The sequence below is a fragment of the Electrona antarctica genome, assembly GCF_951216825.1.
Source record: "Electrona antarctica genome assembly, chromosome: 19".
NCBI classification, from domain to species: Eukaryota; Metazoa; Chordata; class Actinopteri; order Myctophiformes; family Myctophidae; genus Electrona; species Electrona antarctica.
In genome coordinates this window covers 18,127,237-18,151,411 of record NC_136800.1, presented here as the reverse complement: position 1 = coordinate 18,151,411, position 24,175 = coordinate 18,127,237, and the positions used below count along the sequence as shown (strand labels likewise).

The 24,175-nt window shown below is 41.8% G+C and overlaps 3 protein-coding genes across 3 annotated transcripts; 1 reads left to right on the top strand and 2 right to left on the bottom strand.

Annotated features, from left to right (window-relative positions):
* Window positions 1–273: 273 nt before the first annotated feature.
* Window positions 274–3,123, bottom strand: LOC306943018 (patched domain-containing protein 3-like; the record flags this gene model as incomplete). Its single annotated transcript, XM_079529223.1, has 4 exons — window positions 274–1,787; window positions 2,102–2,247; window positions 2,360–2,481; window positions 2,899–3,123. 4 exons carry the CDS (start codon window positions 3,121–3,123, stop codon window positions 274–276), a joined length of 2,007 nt encoding a protein of 668 aa, XP_079385349.1.
* Window positions 3,124–5,823: 2,700 nt separating this feature from the next.
* LOC306912430 (ras-related protein Rab-18-B) lies at window positions 5,824–12,349 on the top strand. The gene is made up of 7 exons (XM_079488646.1): window positions 5,824–6,044; window positions 6,523–6,578; window positions 6,818–6,879; window positions 7,636–7,708; window positions 8,492–8,610; window positions 9,441–9,507; window positions 10,268–12,349. Exons 1-7 carry the CDS (start codon window positions 5,977–5,979, stop codon window positions 10,438–10,440), a joined length of 618 nt encoding a protein of 205 aa, XP_079344772.1. The 5' UTR covers window positions 5,824–5,976; the 3' UTR covers window positions 10,441–12,349.
* A 1,293-nt stretch (window positions 12,350–13,642) lies between these two features.
* LOC306943017 (homeobox protein Mohawk-like) lies at window positions 13,643–24,014 on the bottom strand (the record flags this gene model as incomplete). The annotated part of the gene is made up of 6 exons (XM_079529222.1): window positions 13,643–13,973; window positions 15,508–15,541; window positions 19,606–19,959; window positions 20,395–20,548; window positions 22,101–22,260; window positions 23,728–24,014. The coding sequence occupies 6 exons, from the start codon at window positions 24,012–24,014 to the stop codon at window positions 13,643–13,645; spliced, it is 1,320 nt and encodes a 439-aa protein (XP_079385348.1).
* Between the last annotated feature and the right edge of the window lie 161 nt (window positions 24,015–24,175).

The window sequence follows — 24,175 nt, the reverse complement described above, 5'->3', positions numbered from 1 at the left end:
ATGACTTCAGTTTCAGGATATTATCAACTATTGCACCATTATCAACTATTGCACCATTTTCAACCTCGCATCCTCATTTGGGTTGTGTCATATGCAAGCATTTTTATATTTATTCAGTTCATAAATAGCGTTGAACAAGCATTGTGATATGTGAGCTTACTGTATATTTTACTGTTTGTCGTACGATGAAATATATGGCTAAAGTGAACGACAAAATCCTAGCAGTAATGACACCACAATGAAATTTGATCCACAAGCTATAACCATTTAACATCACTTCCCACATGCCCCAAACAATGTCAGAAACACTGGAATAAACACAAGGCCGTGGAACACGCCGAATAGAATCACCAAAAACATGACTTTGAAGAACGTCCTAAATATATAACTCCCCGACACAGAGAGCGCCACTACCCCTAAAATGGTAGACACTGCCCCCTGCACTATTGGATAGCCCAAGTAGGCCATTGCTTCTGTAGATCTCTCATTCGCATTGCTCTTGGAACTGGAGACAAACGCGTAGGAGATGTGGGCTGAGAAATCCACAGAGAATCCAATACACATGACCAGGTTGATCATGGAAATGGAGTCGAGGTTAACATTCCACAGAGCCATGAATCCCGCCACACCGACGATGACTGAAGACATGGCAAAGGCTACCCACAGGGAACACAGAGGATTGGGAATGAGGATAAGTGAGACGCATAGCATCACTATAGCAGCCACCAGGATTGTTTGAATGGTGTTGTCCGCAATGATGGTGTATTGGTCAAAGTAGATAAACGCGGGGTGGTACACTAGTAGCTCAATCGGACATTGTCTTGCCGTTTCCCTGAGGCCAACCAACATGTCCTTCATGGTGGTTTTGTGGAGGGTCTGAATGAAAAAGCGAGAGGCCTGTATGTCATATTCTGCACTGAGGTTGATGTCTTGCCTGAACATGGGGTTGAGCTCGAGGAAACGAGGCAGGTGTTTTTTGAACGCCTGTTCAGAGCTTATGTTGAGATCAGTGGAATTGGCGTACCGTTGAAAGGAGTGGAACCAAGCGAATGTGCTGTTGACATAATTCAAGTTTTCAAAATCCACAATGCACGAGCAAAGGCTCTGCCAACCACTCATAGTCCAGTATGGGAGTGGCTGCTTCACAGCCACCATCACATTGTAGCTATATTTAGAGAAATGCTGGTTTTGGTCATTGTAATATCTGATAATATAAGAATCATCCAGCACCAGGTTCCTAACGTCAAGACCTTCCTTCATGACACAACACCCATAGATGCTGACAGCCAGATACCCAGCATATACAACAAGTATACACGCTTTGACCCATGTTTGAGTGAGAAATGGCCCATAGACCTTCTCGAAGAATCGACTCAATGGTGGATTTTCCTCTTTTTCAGTGGTTCGATCATAGGTTCCTCCAACGCAGCACAAACCGAATGCCTTTGATCTCCCTGGTGGAAGGTCCTCTGGGATCTTGGCACACGTGAGCCAGTGTCTGTTCGCTGCTTCCCTCCGGCCGTTCAGAGCCATGAAGGCGCCCAGGAAAGTGATGTTATAGAAGTAGCAGACCGTAACAGATACGCCAGCGTAGAGACAGAAGGACCGGACAGAGCCAAATGGAGATCTGTAGCCAAGGAAGAGAGCCAGTGCGTCGGTCAGGCTGGTGATGGAGATTGAAACAGCAGCTTCTCTGTAGGTGTCAGCCAGGCGGTCAGCAACACTGTCCAGTACATGGGTCCGCTGCCAGCAGGAGAGCATGATGAACATGTCGTCGATTCCAATGCCTTTAGTATCAAATGACAAAAATCAGTTGGTGGCAAAGGACATGGATTTTAACCCAATGTTTGACTCACTATACCTAAGGTATTATAAAGACCACTTCTCGTTTACTTTCGCATGAAAATACTTTCTAGATTAGTTTAGGGGCAAATAGTTTGTACACCAGAATTTGCTAACTAAATGCCTGAATATATTATCAAGCTAATATTGAGACTAATCATTTATGTAAATTCCCATTTTTATTATATTGGTTTTTAATTTTGCACATTTCCCTATCAAGTGGGTGTTGCCTAACCTAGATAATTCCACAGGAACGTACCTAGTATCATAAAAGGTGAGGAGGCAACAGTCATGACGAAAGGCTGATCCAGTAAAAGCAACACCCCAAAACTGGTCAGTACTGCAAGACCTGCTGAGAGCACTCCAACAGACGCCACCCATACCTTAGTCCTTACGTTGTCCAACCTGTTCAATACGAATAAATAAATAAATAATATATACACACACACACACACACACACACGTGTATACTCATTCCATTGGTAGTTAAGAGTAGTAGTCACAATACTTTACCAACCTCCAGCATGATATGATTGAAAATGTGATTGCAGTGGCATATGTGATGGAGAACAGTTGGACGATAGAGGCCGGAGATTTCTCAAATTCCCACTGCAAGGACATGGAGGTAGAGTATGACACCTAGAGAGATGACAACATTCAGCATGTTCACAAGCAATTAAATTCACATGCGATTTGTTAAGGTATTATGTTTCATCTCACCTCTATGGAACTTGTTGATTCATTTGAGATGAGATTCATAACAGCCTGCAGCCAAATATCTGTTTTTATGTTGCTGCCCTCTCGTAAGTAGTAACGGATTTCTATGGCTTTAGCGCTTTGAATGACAGCGTTGTTGTCAAGTGTCACACTTCCCAGGCTGACATGCAAGGGAATCCTCTCAAAATCCGAGTAATGCCACGGAAACGTCAAATTAACATTGTCTATATGGCTTGCATTGTAGTTAATGACACGTAGAATGTCACTGGAAAAGCAGCTGTCAGTCACAGTTGCACAAACATCCATATATCCAACAGTTTCATTCTCAAGCTGCGCTACCACACTCTTAACTTTGAGGTCCAGGTCTATGATCTCCTGAAGTGACTCCACTGTCAGAATGTCCCTGTCATTTGTGGCAATAAAAGAAGCATGCGTGCCGTCCGTGCTCAGCCTCAAGCTGGAAAACATGGAATCATCTTCTGGAAACGTTTCTTGGATGTATTGTCTCTCCATCTTGGCTTGTCCATGAATAGGGGTGAACTGCCCCTCGATGTCGTTGGACATCCTGTCCTTTAGAAAGTAGAACCCACTCCCCAGCCCAGCAGAGAGGACAAGAGGAGCAATAAAGAACCACCATGGATGACATCCAATGAAATGGCCTATCATTTCAAAACAGATGCATAGAGGTCTCACTATGCAATCTGTGTAACATTTCGCCATGGTCTTTAAATTTCAGCTTTGTTCACAAAAATCTATCTAGGTTATAGTGCTGAAATTAGCCCATGGGTGCAGCACAGAAACGGATCCTTCCTATCTTCAGATGTCAGCCGAAAGAACAACAGGGAGCTGCAAACAAGCAGTGATATCTGCAAGTTGCAACCATGTGCACATAAACAGCCCCTTCATTGGAAGTTAATTGCATAATATTGGGGTAGTCCTTCTCAGTGATGGACAAGGCAGCTGGAGGCATGGACCTTATCAAACAAAGACACCATTCAACTGCACTAAGATACTACTGTCACTGGATAAGGATTACTGCACCTCAAATTCCAAGTGGTTAATTTGGAGGTAATGAGTGTATTCTGTGTGTACCCTTGGTAAGCCAGAGAACAAAGGATAGCTGTGCTGTAGCCCTACATTGTGTCTTGTTTTTAGATAATTGTCCAGGGTAAACATCCTCTTAAAAGTCTCCACTTGACCACTTCTGCCCTGGGCTAAGCTAGACAACTAACAAAAGAACAATCATTCTTTATTTCAGACTTAAGACTTACACATAAAAGACAATGTAGGGGGGACACAACAAACATAATAAAACCTATATCAATGGGAATAGATGCCCTACTGTATTAACTATAGGCTACAAACCTGAAACATATAGGCCTACAATTCTGCTTAAAACAACTTCATTTCACTAGACAAACTAGTAAATATGAGATGAACAATCAGTTTGTATCTGTTGCACAGGTTATGTATTTGATAAAGATTTCAAAACTGAAATCCTTGACCAATTTGGTTTAAATCTCTCTCTCTCTCTCTCTCTCTCTCTCTCTCTCTCTCTCTCTCTCTCTCTCTCTCTCTCTCTCTCTCTACATACATACATACATACATACAGAGGACCCACTTTTAGGCCAGTGCAACAGAGCATGCTTTTGCCTTTTTTTAAAACCTTACCCATTGTTAGATAAATTCTGACATGTTGTTTACACGTCATGTCAAGTTGGCCACTCCATCATATTCTGTTGGTCAACTCAGATAGAACTTTGGCCCAGACCGTGTTCCATATAGGTCATATTTTGTCATCTTGCCCTTTTATCATCATTTTACTCTTAAAAGCCTACTGCCTGTTTACTCCGGGTTGTTCTCCTTATCCTATTTATGTCATGTCACCATCCACATATTATCCTTTATATTATTTTATCATACTTATATTATGGATTTCCTGATGCCACATTCAGATTTAATATCATATATCTTGTTGACTCCTTATTCGGTCTCCATACTGTCTGTCCCCAGGCAAGTTAACTCGCATACTGAGAGGCCTATTTTGATTTGAGACATGTATTTGACCTTGGTGCCTAGTGAGAAAGTAGATAGGAGTGTTTCTCTCTGTCGAAAGTTCACAGTGCAGGGAAAGTTATCAACAGGTTGCCTGGCAACGCCAGCGTCCACGCTCTCCCGGCTTGAGGCGACATCAATGATACCAGTCTCATCATCCATGTGCTGGTCCAATGAGTGCTCGACAACCAGCACCACCATGGATATTACGGATATGAACTATTTACCAGCCAATGAACGTTTATCAACAACTGACGTGATCTGCAGTATAAGCCAGGAACATACTGTGAAGAGGAGTTCAGGTTCAGTTCGGATCCATATTGGAACAATTGAATACTCTAAATTATAGTGATGTATTGTACTATTATTATTATTATCTGAACCATGTAGCACATTCTCTATGTAAATTGACTTTATTACCTACTCAAAATTACAGTTAAAACCTTAAACTTCCTCTCAGAACTTTATTTCGTCTGTCTCCAATTGGTTTTTAAGGTATCCTTCTATTTTTTTATGGTACCGTGGCTGTCATTCAAGATTTAAAGGGCTAATCACTCATTTTTAAGGTAAATACAGCACGGTATTTGGTCTCCCTGCTGGGTTATTGAAGGTATATATATATTTACAGTCCTTTCTAATTAGCATTACAGAATAGATATAATTTATTTTTATCCATTAAATGGCCTTTCTCGTCATCTTTCCAACAAATTGGTCTTCGAGCCTTCCCTTATCTTAAATTTATGCAACAAATTGATCCTTGGGGTCGCCGGATTTTTATACACAACACCCATTTTAACCAAATACATACATACATACATACATACATACATACATACATACATACATACATACATACATACACACACACACACACACGTACACACACACACACACACACACACACACACACACACACACACACACACACATACATACATACATACATACATACATACATACATACATACATGTATGTATACATACATACATACATACATACATGTATGTATACATACATACATACATACATACATACATACATACATACATACATACATAGACACACACACACACACACACACACACACACAATTTCACAACACTTTTGGAGTATCAATATTTATAGATTCCAGCCAAGTGTCATGTCTGTACATGAAAGTGATGAAACATGTTCTCCCATGACGTCACAGTCTAGGCTGCATTGAACGGAAGTTGCATGGATCTGCAGTTAGTGCAGACAGTGAGCCTAGCGCGGGGCAGTCTACCTCTGTCTGTCTGTCTGTACTGTCTCTCTGGAAAGGGACATCTGTCACTGTCACTGAGAAGGTTGAGAATAATACAACTACCTCCCACAACACAAACATGGACGACGACGTGCTGACAACTCTGAAGCTGCTGATAATCGGCGAAAGTGGAGTCGGGAAGTCGAGGTTGGTTTTTGTGGCTGTATGTTAGCTAACAGGCTAATGTTACCCCAGTTGGCAATGTTGTTGACATTTTGTTGTGTTATGTAATTTCACATACTGATGAGCCCATAGCCGTTATTGCTACATTTGCTAGACCAGTTTGGTAACTATGGGGCTTATTAAATATGTATGGTAGTAGCAACTACCAAGGAACCTAGACTAGAGAGTTTGCTAAGATGACTAGTTGATCAGCTAAGATAAGGCTGTTTTGTTTTGTACTCCCCAACAGTCACCACCACTGTCACCAGTCACATACTTTTGTAAAGAACAGGTTTAACTTGAGTCATAATATTGAATTCAGACTGTTGGACCCATATATTATCAGCACTAGTTAGTTATAAATATACTGTAGGCCTATATATGAACTGACTTCAGCGCTTCAGCTGACCTATTTTGTTTTTCATCCCTCTCCATCAACTTCAATGTTTTATCCCTTGAACAGTCTGCTTTTGAGGTTTACAGAAGACACTTTCGATCCAGAGCAGACTGCGACAATAGGTAACACACACACACACACACACACACACACACTAGTGCATGCATGCACTGATGCACATAGCCTTGGTCCAGTGCTTACAGCGAGTCAGAGACTCGCTCTCGCTGTAAGCACTGGACCAGGGCTATGATGCACACACAAACTAACAGGAACAGGGCTGCTCCTTTTTGTCAACAATAATGTCCTCTCTGTCTTGTTTCTTTCTCTCTCCATCTGTCTTCTTGTACCTAACACAACACAGGTGTGGATTTCAAAGTAAAGACAATCGCCATCGATGGGAACAAAGCAAAACTGGCCATATGGGTGAGCCCTGTCATGAGCATGATCTACATACAGTACTGTACTGCACATAACTTGAAAAACATGTTCAGTTACAAGGTCTCCCCATGAGATGGCGCCATTGCATAGTAAGCAAACAAAGTACAAAGAGAAACACTTCCATGAAGCAATGCCATGCATTGAGTTCTGTTGGTGTCAGTAGTAGTTGTTGATATACAGTCTTATATAAGTTTGTTTTATTTAGTAATGATAGTAATGAATACAGGTAAACTGAGTTTAACAAATCTACAGTGTCCCTATGGGAATTCATGAACATAAGACTCAGCTCGTTCGTCTGTGCCAGGCAAAGCCCGGAAAGACACTAATGTACATGTGGGTTCATAGGATCGAACAGGATGCCATTTTACTATCTGAGATATTGACCACTTAAGCCCTATAAAATTTGTTGTACAACGAATGGTGAAAACAGCCAATCTATACAAGCACACAACCCATCATAATTAATGCAAAAACATTAAAATCTTGTAAATGTGCTATTTTGGAACATTTAGAATTTGTTTGGAATTATATATTTATATGTCTGGACCTTGTCTTGTATTTGTTGTTACTGGCACACAGTGATGTGTAACTTTATTTGCCTCTTCTCTTGGTTGAAATTAAAGGTTAAATATAATAAAATGGTGATTATTTGGTCAGTGCATTATCCGATCATCTAGCAGTGATGTGTAGCAGTGCCAGAAAAGCCCCTGTATTGTCAGTGTGCGTTTGTTTTGTGTACAGGACACAGCTGGACAGGAGCGCTTCCGGACGCTCACACCCAGCTACTACCGTGGTGCACAGGGAGTCATACTCGGTGAGCAGTAAAGCATGGGTGTTCAACGTTTTTCAGGCCAAGAAGGACCCCCTTAGAAACCCCTGTTACAAATAGTGTAAAATTGTGTTGCAAATTAAACCTTTTCATAGATTTCATAGATGGCTTCATAGACTCTGTTGACAGCACTGTGTTGTGTGTTGGATTCATGTTAATGTTTATTTTCAGACATTTAACCACGTAAACCGTCAATACTTAGTACACTTGACCTTTCACTCTGTACTTAGTCTGCTCTTTTTCCCCTCTACAGTCTACACTCTACACCAAACCTCTTTGCTGAAAATAGCCAATCTACAAGATCACAACGCCTCACAGCACAAGGCATTGTGAGCTTGTAGATCAGCAATTTTGGGCTAAAGTTCTCCCCAGAATAGCGATGCTAGGGTTCAAGTGGTTAATGTAAAAAAGAGGTTCTTCTTATCATCACACCAAGATTTGGCGGAACTCTATAGTAACTCTGAGGACCCCCTAGGGGTCCGGGAACCCCTATTGAAGACCCCTACAGTAAAGTGTCCAGGACATTATGTAATATACCCACACAGTTCTCTGAAACCAAAAGTACCACACCATGCATCATAGTTTCTGTTCTCATCAAATATTTACATTAACTAACTTAATTTATTCATTTAGTATCTTTTTTCCCCCCGATACTTTGCATCTTATTTACTTGTTTTTCCTGCTCACTAGTTGAATTCATATGGCTATTGAAAGTATAATATGGTGTAGTAGACACGAATATCTGTTGTTCTCTGTTCCTCTTGACAGTATATGACGTCACAAAACGGTACACTTTCACAAAACTTGAGACATGGCTGAATGAACTGGAGACGTACAGCACACGAAACGACATTGTCAAAATGTTGGTTGGGAACAAAATCGATCAGGTGGGTTTGTGGCAATTTCTTATTCTAATTGTATGACTGCTGTGTAAAAGTAAATAATTTTTTTTGATTATTCATGATGGAGCAGGACAGATGCCAGGTGTTTGGGTTCGATGCCTATCCAGAGTTTGTACAGTGTTTTTTTTGTTCAAAAAGTGCAACATTTTCTAATCACTTTGAAAAACTTTGATTTGAGAACATTTAACTCAACTATGCAAAAAATAAATGAAATAACTTTTTTATGTAACCTCTGTAACCACAAATAAGAACTACAAGCTCATGGCATCACAACATGTGTGTTGTGAGCTTGTCGATCAGTTATTTTTAAAAACTTGAAAATGTTCTCTTACAGTATAATGACATGACCAAAATAGGGATGGCAGGTTGAGAGTGGTAAAAAATCGGGACACTTCGGCTGTATAAGTGCCAATACGGTTGTCATCAGAAAATTGACGTGATGGGCGGCCTGGCTCTAGTTATTTATAGCTGCCAATCTTGAGGCTTTTATTCCATTTCGTCTGGGAGACCACGCTTCCCTCACACATTTAACTGATTACAAAAAAACTAAACAAACCAAAGCCAAAATGAACCGGTATGAGATGCCACAGAATATCTTGGTTTGTCTCACTACTTTTGTGCTTTTTGTGGATATACTCGGTAGCATTGTAACATTTTGCCCTGTTTTGACTCACATAAGTAAATGCATTTGACATATTATGTCAAATGCATTTATCACCATCAGAATGTCAATGGGAACTGGTGTGCCCATGCGGTGTATGAATAAAACAGATGGGATTAGAGGGACTCAAATTGTCCTTCTTGTTCGGTTTCAGGACAGCCGTGACGTGGACAGAAACGAGGGCCTGAAATTTGCCAGGAAACACTCCATGCTTTTTATTGGTATGTGTTATGTCTCAGTAATACCAAACGCCATCCATTTTTATCCTGTAATCTCTCACATGGCACTCCACATCCATGCTGCTATATTATGAATGAATGTATGTATGAATGAATGATTAAATTCAGAGTTGGTGGCTTGGTGCGTAGGTTTGAAAGGAAAATTAAGGCACCCCTCGTGGAGCCCCGCCTTCAGTTGGGCCGTGGTCATCTTGTTTATACGGCTCTGGCATTTTCGAGTCTCCACTGTCAGCGCCGCACTGAGAGACTCAGCCCCCTGCATAAGAAATGCATTATGATTAAAATCTAGCGGTCTTTCATCTATTAAATCCATGTCTACACGTGTTTCTGATTCCCTGCTCAGATCTGTCCCTCTCCTGGAAATTAGGTTAACATTTTTTGTGGAGTTTCCATTTTAGAATGACTAAATTAAGGAGTTTTGAAAGGAAGAAAAAATTCCGTGCAAGAAGATGTCATGGAAATTTAGCCGTTATGTAGATGTCTTGTTTGTGCAGGGATGTCTTTTGCAGTCCAGATAAGTCGTTTCATGTTGCTATGCCATGCTCGGTGACGCATATCTGTCCTATGAATTTACTATTGCAAATATTATAACGTGATAGGAGTCTGCAAAAAAAATAAAGTGTTTTATTCTATGTTTGCCTCCGGTCACGGTTCACTGGACTTCGGTGCGTTAGCGTGCACTTTTGGAGAGTTGTCAAGTCCTGACAGTTCTTGCCATCCTAATCTTTCTCCTTTCAAATAGAGGCCAGTGCTAAGACCAAGGACGGGGTCCAATGTGCCTTTGAGGAACTCGTGGAGAAAATTCTCCAGACGCCAGGGCTTTGGGAGAGCGACACTCAGGGCCAGGGGGTCCGACTGGGGAGCCAGGAGCAACATGCCGGCAGGGCCTGTGGCGGGTACTGCTCCATACCCTAAATGGGGGAGGACTAACGGACAACGACCCCCAAATAAAAACGACTACGGACCGGAAACGGAGGATGGAAACGAAAGAAGGTCAGATAAGTGCTGGTTGGAGTTCTGTTGGAGGACCGGTCAAAGAGACTTTGCTGTTTGCACACTTCTGTTCAACCATCAATTTCTTTCACTTGTTCATAGCTTGTTACTTCCTCTTTAAAGTGTTACCGAGACAGAGATCACACACTTGAAATAATCAATCAAAGAGGAAGTATATTGTTTTAATTTAATCATGCCAACAATGTCATGCAAGTATATTCACATTTAAGATGTATGGAACTAACTGACTTTTGGTTTTGGTTGGTCAACTTTTGGTTTTCCATTAAGGATTCAATCTGTTAAAGTGGCTATAACAAAAGCAAATTTGTAGGTTTCAAATACATACCCGCTCAAATCTAATCCAATGTGTTAATATATCCATTTGTAACTTGAAGGCAAGGCAATTCAAAGTCTTTCACATAAAAACACTCGACACCCGTTTTCTCCCTGTTGAAAAACAATATATATATCTTATGATTTTTGATCGGGGTCCGACTGGGTTGACGTCCAAAGACTTTATTTGTGGAAAAGTCGCACATGAAAACTTTCTACTGACAAAATAGGTCTTCATGCCTCACCATGTCACTTGGACCGGCGGGGGAGAGGGGAAGAAATTGGGGTGGTTGACGAGCCTCAGAAACGTCTTCGTAGCAGCCCTGGTCCACAGACTCCACACTCCCAGAATGCACCAGACACTGTGAATGCTCCCAAAGAAAACATTTCACCAGACTCCCATCATGGTTCTGTGGGGCCATATGCAGTCCCCAGTTCAGTTACTGTTAAATTTGATTCTATTCCAGTTTATTCTGAATGATATCCCGATTTATGGCTCTTCTTTTCTTTGTTGTGTGTGTGTGTGTGTGTGTGTGTGTGTGTGTGTGTGTGTGTGTGTGTGGGTGTGTGGGGGGTGTGTGTCTGTGTAACCCTTGCCTCTTAACCACTTAAGCCCTATATTCTTTGTCGTATAACAAATAGCGAAAATAGCTGATCTAAGCTCACAACGTTTCAAATCACGAAGTTATGTGAGTTTGTAGAGTTGCCATTTTCTTTTAAATGTTTTCGAAAGATCTCAAAAACTTGTGTTAAAGCGGTTAAGTGTGTAGCCGCTGTTATATTATGTTATTGCCTTCTCACAAGGACACATGCAATAGAAAGCTGCTTTTGCACACTGCTGTCATGTAGCATTGTTACCAAGCATACTTCATTTCCTTTTTTGTTTCATTCTCAAGTGTGAGGTTTACAATACAGCAACCTTTGTACTACGATTGTGTTTTTTTGTTGGTTTTCTTCATGGGATCTCTCTGTTTTCCTTGCCCGTCCTCTCTGGCAAAGAAAGCAGTTGATTGGCATGGTCGGTCCATCAGTCTGTCGTGGTAAAGTAGACAAGCGGTCCTATAATCTTTACTCATGCCTTTTTATTTACTTGCTCTTTACATTTCTGTGGTGTCGTGGTCCATACCATGTCATGTTAACATGGAAATGTTTTCCACATACTAATGTAATGTCAATATATCCCAATGGCATACATTTTATTATTACAAGTTTAAAAAGCTCAATACCCTGCTCCCACTATTGACAAAAGGAGCATTTTATCTGCGAGATAGTGTGTTGCATGTTTTTTGTTTGAATTGTTAAAATGCTGTTGATTTGTTTAGCAGTTCTCTGTTCACGCTTTTTTGTTTTGTCACTGGCTTCCCCGTCCCCCCCTCCATCCATTTAAATCACATTACCAGAATATTCTATTTGCCTTAACGTTCACTGAACATAGTGTTATGATCATAACGTGGACTTGTATTGTTTCAAACTGAAATAAACAATCTTAAAGACGGAATCGTGTCTTGTCAAAAGATGTGCACTGCACCTTCTCTTGCCGCAGTCTAAATATTATTTTATTGCCTTCATCGAGCGTAACCATCCAGTTTCCATGTTGCGTGGATGCCCACCTAATGAAACGCAGCTTACAGGGTTGAATTGGAGTGAGGCAGTCTTTCCATGAAGGCCTCACTGATGATTCTAGCCTGTTCTACATGCAAGACCCAAAACACTTTGCTCAAGAGTGTCGCAGAACAGAGGGAGGAACAGGGAACAAAGCGGAAAATCCCGCTAAGCATGTTTTAGAAAATTATCCCGCGGGGCTAGCCTGTGATTACAAGCTTGTGTTCTGTGTTAGAAGGCATACAGATGGCGTGGTGACAGTCCCCACCACAGCGCTCTGCACAGAGGCAGAGCACCAGATGTACTACTGAGACTACATGTTCTCTGTTTCTTATATCAAAGGCACCATTTATTGTACACCTGGATTTGTCATGTGTTGTGTATCCGGATGAGAGAGAGAGAGTGTTAGGCCCCATTTCCATGCAGAAGCATTGATTATCCGGATAGCATATCCAGATACATAATGCAGAATGCCTTGTGAATACCAGGTGCAAATGAGCTCATGAACTGAGCAATGGGAATTTAACCCAGATGGTGAGGTCAATCAAGTTGATATACTGTAAAACAACCATTATTAACTATTACTGTTTTATGTGCATTCATATTCCCTCCCCCAGATAGAAACAATTTAACGGTATTGTTTATATTAAATAATTTACTCATTCTTTGTTGGTTTTCACCATCTAGCCGAGGGTGTTCACAGATCATAAAATGCTAACTGAAAACCAAAAATACAATATTCATTTATCATTACACTGGTGGAATGTGTATACTGTATAATGTTGAATACATTATATTTGGGTAATGTGGGTAAAGAATATAGAACGTAATGATTCACCATAAATCAACTGCTCGAAGAAGACATGTTTCACATTTGACTTTATTCAAATGGAGGTTGTTAAATCTCAGTTCTTCAGGCATTGGATAATAATCCAGTCTCAAGTTAATATAACTTACTGTAAAAAAGGGAAAATAAGGAAAAGCTACATATTTGTAATGATGGAAAGTAAAAAAAAAAGGGAAGGATATATGTATTTTATTTTACAATACAAATATGACAAATTTATTATAAAATAAAGGTCTTTTATGCAAGAGGCATATTACAAGGCACTGGTTAATTTAGAACAGAAGAATAATAGTATCCGAAGCAGCAATAAGACTCAGACAATTATGCTTACACACTGTTTGCTTACACACTGTTAATGAGGGCTACTTTGATAGTCTTTATCTCTGAGATGTGAGAAGACTTTTGAATGATGCGACTGGTGATTGCAGGTGCCGTAATAAAAGGCCCTACGGTGGGTCCCGTGGTGCAGATCTTCCCCACCACAGTGGCTCTCGTGATCGCGGTGGGCACTCTGGTGCAGGTGGTCTGCCCTGTGGCGTTGGGCCCTCTGGTGCAGCTCTGCTCCGTGCCACGGCTCTGCCCCTGGGCCAAGTTGGTCAGAGCCATAGCGGCATGGATTTCCCTCCATTCCTGCTCCTGTCTGCACTGCAGGCCCCTGTCCAGCGGCCGGCAGCTGCTAACCAGACGAAACACAGAACCGGCATCAAAGAAAAATGACTGCGTATGTGGTGTGTCATTGAATGTCACTGACTCTAGTCCCCCACGCTCCAAATAAAAGTGTCAAGTGACATTAGGTGTAATCATTCTAGGCAACTCAACACAGCATATTTATTCACTCGCTTAATGTCCTTGTTAAGCCTGCATGATTGATTATAGTAAATGTAGTACCCCACACAAATACAAGAACGCTCGTCCCCAGTAAAATCTGCCGACCTCAGAATGGTCGCCACCAGGCATTCCTTTTTTTTGTTTTTGGCTTTTTGCCTTTATTGATAGTTATTAGTGAAAACAGACAGAAAAGAGGGAGAGAGAGAAGGGGAGAGCCATGCAGCAAAGGTCGTCATGAACAGGACTCAAACATGCTACGCGCTGTCAGTCATGTGCCTGGACCTCTACCCCGTCACCAGGTATCCCTAAACGTAACTTCAGTATATGCCTAAACTTAACCTTAATCCTAAACGGAACCTCAGTAAAACTATGCCTAAAGTAAACCTAGCCTTATTCCTAAATGTAACCTCAGTAAAACTATGCCTAAAGTAAACCTTATTCCTAAACATAACCTCAGTAAAACTATGCCTAAAGTAAACCTAGCCTTATTCCTAAACATAACCTCAGTAAAACTATGCCTAAAGTAAACCTAACCTTAATCCTAAACGTAACCTCAGTAAAACTATGCCTAAAGTAAACCTAGCCTTATTCCTAAACATAACCTCAGTAAAACTATGCCTAAAGTAAACCTAGCCTTATTCCTAAATGTAACCTCAGTAAAACTATGCCTAAACCAAACCTTATTCCTAAACATAACCTCAGTAAAACTATGCCTAAAGTAAACCTAGCCTTATTCCTAAATGTAACCTCAGTAAAACTATGCCTAAACCAAACCTTATTCCTAAATGTAACCTCAGTAAAACTATGCCTAAACCAAACCTTATTCCTAAACATAACCTCAGTAAAACTATGCCTAAATCTAACCTTATTCCTAAACCTAACCTCGGTAAAACTATGCCTAAACCTACGTATACTAGTCTTATTCTTAATCTTAGCCTCTTAGCCTTAGTAAAACAAATGCAAGAATACAAGAACTACTGGGGGCGAACGGTCTGCAGAAGAAATGAGGTGTTTTTGGGTGAGCCTTCCGGTTATGAGCTAAAAGCAATGGACATTTGAAGTGTGCATGTTGCACACTTCAAATGTCCATTGCTCCTCACCCTAATTGATCCTATTACCGGTAGGAGCCGTGGGGAAGTGCCATTAATAAAGCAAACTGGCAACCTTGTAATTACCAGCGCCTCTACCCACTCAGCTGCAGCAGCCCTAAATTGATTGTAGTTTTATGACAGATGTTCATATTTCAGTAAGGACATGACACTGCCTATAAGGCCGATTATATGAAGTGTTTTCAAATTGATGGGAGCCGAAAAGGTCAGACAGTTGATTGATTGATTGACAGATTGATTGTAGACCGAGGAAAGGTTATTCACACTCACGTGTCATGTTCAGCTGAAGTGTAGTCCACTGTGTCTGAAAGCAAAAAGGTTCACCTTAGTTTGCAATACATCACTCAGTTGTGCAGCGCATGTTTCACAAAATCAATCAATTGCATACAATGACCACATTTGATGCTTAACCACTTAACCCTATACATTTTGTTGACTGGGGGTCACCCAGGGGTCTATACTTGGCAGCCTCCTTTTTCCCCCTCTACAAAATCTCTTCACCAAAAAATAGCCAATCCACCAGCTTGCAAGATGTATGAGCTTGCAAGATGTATGAGCTTGCAGATCATCTATTTTCACAGAATGACATGCCAAGAAATAGGGATAGGATTAATGTGGTTAAGTAGGATCTGCTAATGAAAAATAGGGTTATTTTTTTGTTGGTGTGTGTGTGTGTGTGTGTGCGTGCGTGCGTGCGCGATATACACATGTTTGTACTGTATGTCTGCATGTATTGTATGTGTCTGGGACTATGTGTGCTATGTGCGTGTTTATCTACATGCACATGTGAGTATGTGTGTTTGCATGTACACGCCTCTGTGTGTGTGTGTCTCTCTCTCTCTCTCTCTCTCCCCCTCTCTCTCTCTCTCTCCCTCTCTCTCTCCCTCTCTCTCTCTCTCTCTCTCTCTCTCTCTCCCCCTCTCTCTCTCTCTCTGGGTGTATTTTACGGTGCCAGAGCGGTTTAACTCTGTGAAGTGGTCCAGTCTGGCTGCTCTCAGTTTCTCTCGCCAAAACAAATGCAATTATGTTTCTCTTGTGCCTTTGAGACGGAAAAATACCATATCTGTGTAGTGTCATGAACATAGGGACTGTGTTTCCAGGTCTCCAGAGCTGCACTAGCATCCATAAAGTTAGCTCAATGTTTTTCATTCCCTCCTCCAGTCTACCTCTGTGTTTTTACTGAGTGCAGGAGGAACAATATAATTCAGAAGAATTGAAATGAACAGTAGAGTTAGAACATCCCGCTGGAGCCATATGAAGAGAAATGGAAGTCAGCTAGACTTAGACGTAGCCATCAGTATTAAGCTTACTAACTGAGAAGTCACCAGTTAATTTTGTCCTTGTGCAATGCTTTCCATCAGCACTTTCACTGTCGAGAAGACCCCGATCTGCGGTTCTTTATAAATTGACTCGAGTTACGGTTGATTTATGCAGATTGCACAGCATGACTTTGTCGTCCTTCGTTCTTTTATGGGTGCTACATGTGATAATAATATGTAATAATGCGTAAAACATATTTTCCATTTTGATTTTGGAGTGTGGCTGTGTTTGCTTCTGCCTAGTAGATTGAGTCTGGTCAAAAGCTATTTTTCTTCAGGGAGTGATAGAGGGGGGAAATTACAGGCCAATGCTAGAGCATGCAGAATTCTGCCCTTTTTGATGCTAACAGCCTGAAACATCTCTGTCTCTGATTTCTTTAGCCTAATCTCCGCCAAGAGCAACTACAAGTTGATAGTAAATCATTTGGCCTCACTTGCTTTCTGCTACTGAACGTCGCTAATCATTTTCCTCTCTGGCCACTAACATGTTTTCCCTTGGAAAGTATTTGCACGATGTTTCCTCTGCTGTATTTATTACTAGCACAAAGCAGTAGAAGACGAAGAAAAAAAACCCAATTTGTTTAACCACTGGCAAGTCTCAAATTTGCACAGGAGGTACCACTACCAACTACAACAAAGTCTTGGCATGTCTTAATGAAGCTGCTTCGTTTATGACGCTGTCCCTCTTCACCGGGCCAGTGGTGCACACCGCTAACCTCTAACCTCATCTGTTCATCTCTACATACAGTGATCTCATAGGCCTACTCTTCAACCAACAAATCACATATGTCTGCTGAATGAGAGACTAAAATGATGCAGCTGGTTTCATTCAGTCAATAAACTTATATAGGCCTACACCATAACAAACATGTATTCCTACTAGACAGTCAATAAAACCTTATACTGGTGCGTATCATTCAATTGGCAACATAAAATCTGTCTCGTGTAATTCTCCTGAAACAGTTCAGTCCATTATAGCCATGGGTGTTCCCTTAAGCCCTCACACTCCCCTAAATCCATGAACTCCCAACGGTGGTGACTTTATGTCAGCCTGGCCAGGGTGTGACATGGGGAACCACAGTCTATTCCCTAACATCAGCACATCATCTTCTTCATCATCATCTGCTCATCTGAGGTATTTCAAGGCCAGAGGGCCCTCCTCCCAGCGTGCATGTTTTCATATGAAACAAACTGGGTGGAAAACCGAGCAAGGTATGCGTCAAGATTAGTTTTTCTTCACTTTGTCTCCAATAAAACACGATTCCAGTCACTTTTATTGCCCCCCTGCTTCCTTAAGGGAAATCTGAACTTGATGTAAAGACCACGTCTCGCGGTCTCCTTGTGCCCTGTGGTCAAGTTCAACGAAGTCTTAAAACGTGGCAACAAACAAGAATGTCTAGTAGTGCAGCTCCTCTTGCCAATGTGATTTTGGCATTCCCATAGCCATGTTTTCATAATGCATTCTATAGTGACACCAATTATTAGTCCATCACATATATACAGTACGTGTAGTGACTTTTATTGTTCTCTGGAGTAGAGTATGAAGGTGTTAACGGTGTTAGCGCTTGTCATGGACCTGGCAGCTTTATTTTCCACGTAGCCTCCGTGGAGGAACCGTACAACATGTTGCAATAACCGGTAATCTGACCAGTACAAAGTAAAATCCGGGACTTAATTTAACCACTTTCAACCTTGTAAATGTAATGTAAATTGCAAACATTAAAAAAAAACTAAAAACAGAAATAGTGAAAATAGCTAATTGACAAGCTCACAATGCGTTGTTGTCAGCTTGTAGATCAGCTATTTTCACCATTTTGACACCATCATAAGTCAATGAAATTAGTGGTTAACTCTAGTAAAATGTTAACTGAAATGTAGCTTTTTTTTAAATGAAAGGGACCGCAATACACTCTAAGTTGGGGAGAAAATGGGGGAAAGCATGTAACAACAGAGTGAGTCATGCCTGTTCATTTTGTGTGTGCAACTGTATGGCTCACTTAGAACGGAGGGCCATTTCATTACTTTTAAATGGAAAGTGACAACTCTTGTGAGAGACCAACGCACATGAGGAAGCACACCTGCGCTCTCAAATGTTGAGGTTGGGAAAAGCAAAAATGGGACATAAATATTGTAGCTCTGAATTGTCTCACGATAGATCCCATTGACAGTTCTGACAGTTGTTGCATGAGAATGTCCCTCATTCCCGTAGCAACAGGGTAGCCTACTCCATTTCTAACAGTTGGCAGAGGTCTCCACCTCTCACCCTGGGAAGAGTAAAGACTCAGACATTCTGTAATTGTCCTTGAGACAGGCTGGACATTTCCACCATGGCACAGTGCTGGAGCGGAACAAATGGCACATTCTACAATATGGAAATCATATTTGTAACGTGCAACAGCAGCCAGCTCCGGCCCCGATCCCACTTTAAAATGAGGGATTTCAGCGCCTGCAAGAGTTCCCATTAGTAGTAATAGCATGTTTGTTAATGCTTTGGCTCTCAGTAGATTTAAAACAAATCAGCCTCGTTTAAGGTACTGTGCTGCTCCGTGTACGTCTCAGAGGGCACCCACGTGTCAGAAGTCCATTCCAACTTTGCTGTAACTTTATAATTAAATCTCGGTAAGCTTCTGACTTTCAGCTAAGCACCAGAGATCTATTAATGTCGGGGGTCCACAGATGAGCCAAGTCTGAGTAATTGCATGTTTAATTCTCCTTTTACTACACTCTGAGGCACGTTAAGATTTAACAAAGATGTTGGTAGATACTTAAATTGTCGTTTTTCTCTCACAGCAGACATAAATCTTTAGCTAACAAGGAAGAGACTTTTAATATCTAATGCTAAAAAGTTAAAGATACGTAATGGCTTAAGAATGTAACATTGAAATGTAAAATAATTTTATATTTTATGTCGTATTATTTATTCATGCCACTGACTATCATTTACAGATAGCAAGTGACAACTAGTCTGTTTTTCCCCCTACAACATTTTAATGGACAATTTAACTGAATTGAACAGAACAGAAAGAGACAATGATGAGACCCTCCTCACCCATGCGGTAGACAAAGGCCTCCGTTTCAGAGGACGGTGAGGAGGCCGGAGAGACATCGTCGTCACACTCGTTGGAGCTGAATGACTCCGAGTGACTCCTCCTCTTGCGGGTCGCCGCCATGTCGCCGGAAGACGAGGGCGAGACGGCGGAGGTGGCGGCCATGACGTGCCGCAGCGTGTCGTTCAGGTATCTGTTCAGCAGGCTGCTCTTGTACTTGGACGGCGTGGAAGCGCTGTCGTCGCTGTGGGCCGAGTCGGCCCGGCTGAGGCCGCCGCCCTGCTTCTGGGCAGCACCCGGCGGTGACCTGGTGAACTCCGACTGGCTGACAGGGACTTGCAAGGGACACCCCTCATCTGGCGAAGGGAACACAAAAGGTGGTGGAAAACAACCAAGTACTTTACTCAAGTTCTAGTGTACTTGAGCACATTTGCCATGTTCTGTTCAGTATAAAGCCTGGGAGTGTAGTTTGTTCCCTGTTAATCTTTAGTTTATAGTAGGTCAGATACCTGTGTTTTTGTCTTCTGTTTTGTGAAAAGCAGAACATTATTTACAAGTATATTTGAAACTAGTCGATCTACAAGTCAATCTAATGTCATGTCCCACACAAATGCATCTAATGTTTGATGCATGGGGGTTTCAGCCTTGCAGGTGGCTCAGCTCAGCTAAAGCTTAGTATTCACTTGAATCGACCTCACCAACCTCTATACTACTGCAGTGAAGCATATATATCTGCCATGCAACGATGACATAACGTACAGTAAATTAACAGGGACTAGTGCGCTTCTCACCGTCTGAGTTGCTGCCACCGCTGCTCACACTCAGTCGCTCCGCGTTGCCCTGGATGTATTTATTGTACAGTTTGATCCTCAGGGCCCAGCTGAGATCTGGCTGCCTCACTGTGTTCTTCAGCCTCCGGCGGGCGTTGGCGAACCAGTTGGACACCTGCGGTACAGTACGCAGACAGACCATGGTTATTTCAGGACCGAACCAGTTGGACACCTGCGGTACAGTACGCAGACAGACCATGGTTATTTCAGGACCGAACCAGTTGGACACCTGCGGTACAGTACGCAGTCAGACCATGGTTCAGTCAGGACAACTCATGAATGGATAGAATATACTTATATTTATTATGGTTTGGCGATGAATTGGATCAGCTTTTATGTACTCTGATAAAGCGCATCAGTCCCGACTATAGGGACCCCGAATCCCCCGTACATAAACAGCACATCCAAAACAACAGGTGGTAGCTGGGGTGGTGGAGGGTGAGCAGCAGTGTTTGAGCAAGACAGCATGGTGAGAGCAGCAGCATGACAGCAGCAAGGCAAGTAGGAATGAGTAGTGCAAACTTCCAGATTAAATAGAGCAGTCTGAGAATGGAATGTGATTGGATGAGTGGATGTGGACGTGGAGTTGAGGCGACACAATGGACGGCCGCCAGCAACGGCACTGAGTTTCCTGACTGAACTTACCCTGCTGCGCAAGTGCGCATGTCTGTGACAGCCGCGATGTTCATTTATTTCAGGACAGCCATGGTAATCTCCTTGGTCTTTGAATGACAGCTGGAGGCTTTCTTTTGTGACCCATAGTCTATCTGTCTTGTCAGTCAGCCAGTCAGGGACAATGACAGATGCTCAGATCAGCAACATGTCTGCTCAACAAGAATCGACCATAGAAGTGCTTGACATTGACCTGATTTCTATATGGATAAAACCTTTCAGGTCTGTAACTCTTGAGAGTGTACAAATGGTTTCCCTTTGGTTCCATTTACTTACACTATCTGAGTTATGGGGGTTCTTGAAATGTAAAGGTGTTTGAGAACCACTGAGTCAGTCAGTGGGTCAGTCCCTGTTCCTCCCGCTCTCTGCACTCTTATTAAAACCCGGGACAGCATCCGTGTCATTTTAACCATTATTTTATACTTTGGATATCCGCAGACAAATACATATACTGTAGATAATCTTGGGCGTCCCAGTCCTTCACATGAAAACGTTTGAGAACCACTCATATGCATAGCAACACGAGATTTTCAGAGGTCTCAGGTCTTAATGTGTTAACCCATTTATTTTGTTCAAAACATCTATTCATTGGCTATTCAAAAAATATACAACCAGATATACAAGCTCACAAGCCGCGACTTTGTGCTGCTCTGTGAGCTTGTACATCTGCAAAAGAATAACAATATTTGGAACATTTTGAATCATTTCATATTGTTTTTCTCTTCTGCGGGTCACAGACACAGATGCTTTCCAAGATTGTAGGGTATAAGAACATATAGGCTTCTCAAGTCTTAATTTAACTCCCCAGGTCCAGCTCACCTGTACCAGTGTCATGTGAGAGCCCAGAGCCAGCAGCACCTTCTCTGTCTTGGTGGGGTAGGGGTTGTCCCTGTGTTTGTACTCTCACCTGTACCAGTGTCATGTGAGAGCCCAGAGCCAGCAGCACCTTCTCTGTCTTGGTGGGGTAGAGGTTGTCCCTGTGTTTGTACTCTCACCTGTACCAGTGTCATGTGAGAGCCCAGAGCCAGCAGCACCTTCTCTGTCTTGGTGGGGTAGGGGTTGTCCCTGTGTTTGTACAGCCAGTGTTTCAGAGGCCGGGCCATGTCCTGCAGCGCCTGTCTCTTGTGCCGAACCTTGACCCCGCTGAGCCGAGACCTGGAGGAGGTTAGAGGTCAGCAACAGCGGTGTGTAATACAGTGGTTTTCAACCCTTTTCATATCAAGGCCCATTATTTATTCTGCATTTGAGCCACGGACCACTTTTGATGAGTTGTTTCAGTTTCTGAACATGCATTGTCTGTTTAATAAAAAGCTGGAGAGACATGGAGACTGTTACTGAACAAACACTATAGCAATGAGTACTATCACAATATAGAGCTTTCTAACACTAATTTTAACCAAAGAAAATCACTTACACTACCTTTAACAATAATTTAATTCTTGAGAGTGTAAAATGAAACCAAATGGACCCATAAGGGTCCATTTGGTTTCATTTTACACTCAAGAGTTAAAGATCTGTAAGGGTCCATTTGGTTACAAACACAATTTCAAGGTACCTTTGCTTTATTTATTTTGTATTTTTTTTTTAAATAATTTATGTACAGGCCTATACATGTGTGTGAATATTGTGCTTTTAACTCCACTACAATTGCTCGAAAACTTTAAACTTTAATTTTCAGATTAAGATTATTATTATCGCAACACATTCATTAACCAATTAAGATCTGTTTAACACATTGCTCATTCAAAAGCTGATCTACAATGTCACATGTACGTATGCACGTGAGCTTGTAGATCTGCTATTTTGATGGTTTTATTGAAAGACTGATTATTATATTTTTAAACATTTGAATACTTTTACTTTGGTACTTAAGCATTTAGATTTTTCAGGCCAATACTACTTTTACTCAAGTCAAATGTGACCAAACTTGACACACAGTAACTCATTGGATTTTTTAGTTTTGTTAGTTTTTTCATGTCATGAAAGCAGGGAACTGGAGTGTAGTACTAAGTCATTACTTTGCAAAGAGGCATTAACTATACATACATCGACAGTGAATGCTGTGGTAAAAAAGTACTTATTGTATCCCACATGACCAATAACCACATATATTACCTGTAACAAACAGTTGCAAAGAACATTTACAATATTATCTGAGAAGATCATTACTATATGTATTACATAAGGTGTTATTTAAAACATGTTCTACACTAGTAGAAGTTCCTTAGTTTCTAAAGAACTTAGTTTCTAAGTGAGTCTTTGACAGGATTATAAAATGATATGCATAAACAATGTAATTTATTGATGATTGTGCCGTCCAAAGATTGCCACATATTCCAAACATCAAACATGAAGTGTGTGCGTAGTGCGTACCCATATCTTCCGTACTTATGGTCATTGGTTCTATATTATCTATCTTACCGGTCTGTAACTCTGAGAGTGTACAAATTAGATTTTAATCATTATCTTTGGCTATTTAAAAATAGCAGATATACAAGCTCAAAGAGCGGCACTTTGTGCCGTGCTATATGAGCTTGTAGATCTGCTATTTTTGAAAAAATGTGAAACCTTTTCGCTAAACATCGCCGCATATATTCCAAACATCAGACGTGAAGTGCGTACCCGTATCTTCTGTACTTGGTCATTGTTGAGCTGTGATCATCAGCATTGTCCATGCATGGCAGGGAGCCTGTAGCGCTCTGTCCGTCCGTAACGCCCGTCTGTCCGTTGGTTATGTCCACACAGGTCAGTCTGCTCCTCACCTCTGACCTCCCTCCCCTGCTGTCCTTCGCGACGTCCAGGAGCTCCTCACACTTCATCGCAGCACCTGGATCCATTGTCCGACACCGAGAGCTCTCCCAGCGGCCAGCAGGTGCATCAGCAGACCTCCACATGTAGCAGTCGGACATGGTATGCTCCCATCGTTTCTGTGAACGTAGCTGATAAAAAGGGGCAAAAACAATGGATCTGAAAGGTCTCCTCAGTCTGTGTCAGCGGCGGCGCTCCTCGAGGCCACCGCAGGCACCGGGTCTCAGTCGCTCCTCAAGGCCACCGCAGGCACCGGGTCTCA

Bases quoted from the DNA above. Each gene is read 5' to 3' on its own strand.
- LOC306912430 (XM_079488646.1), top strand. From the start codon at position 5,977: ATGGACGACGACGTGCTGACAACTCTGAAGCTGCTGATAATCGGCGAA. The intron at 6,579-6,817 runs GTAACACACACA...AACACAACACAG, and splicing joins AGAGCAGACTGCGACAATAG to GTGTGGATTTCAAAGTAAAG. The intron at 8,611-9,440 runs GTGGGTTTGTGG...GTTCGGTTTCAG, and splicing joins TTGGGAACAAAATCGATCAG to GACAGCCGTGACGTGGACAG.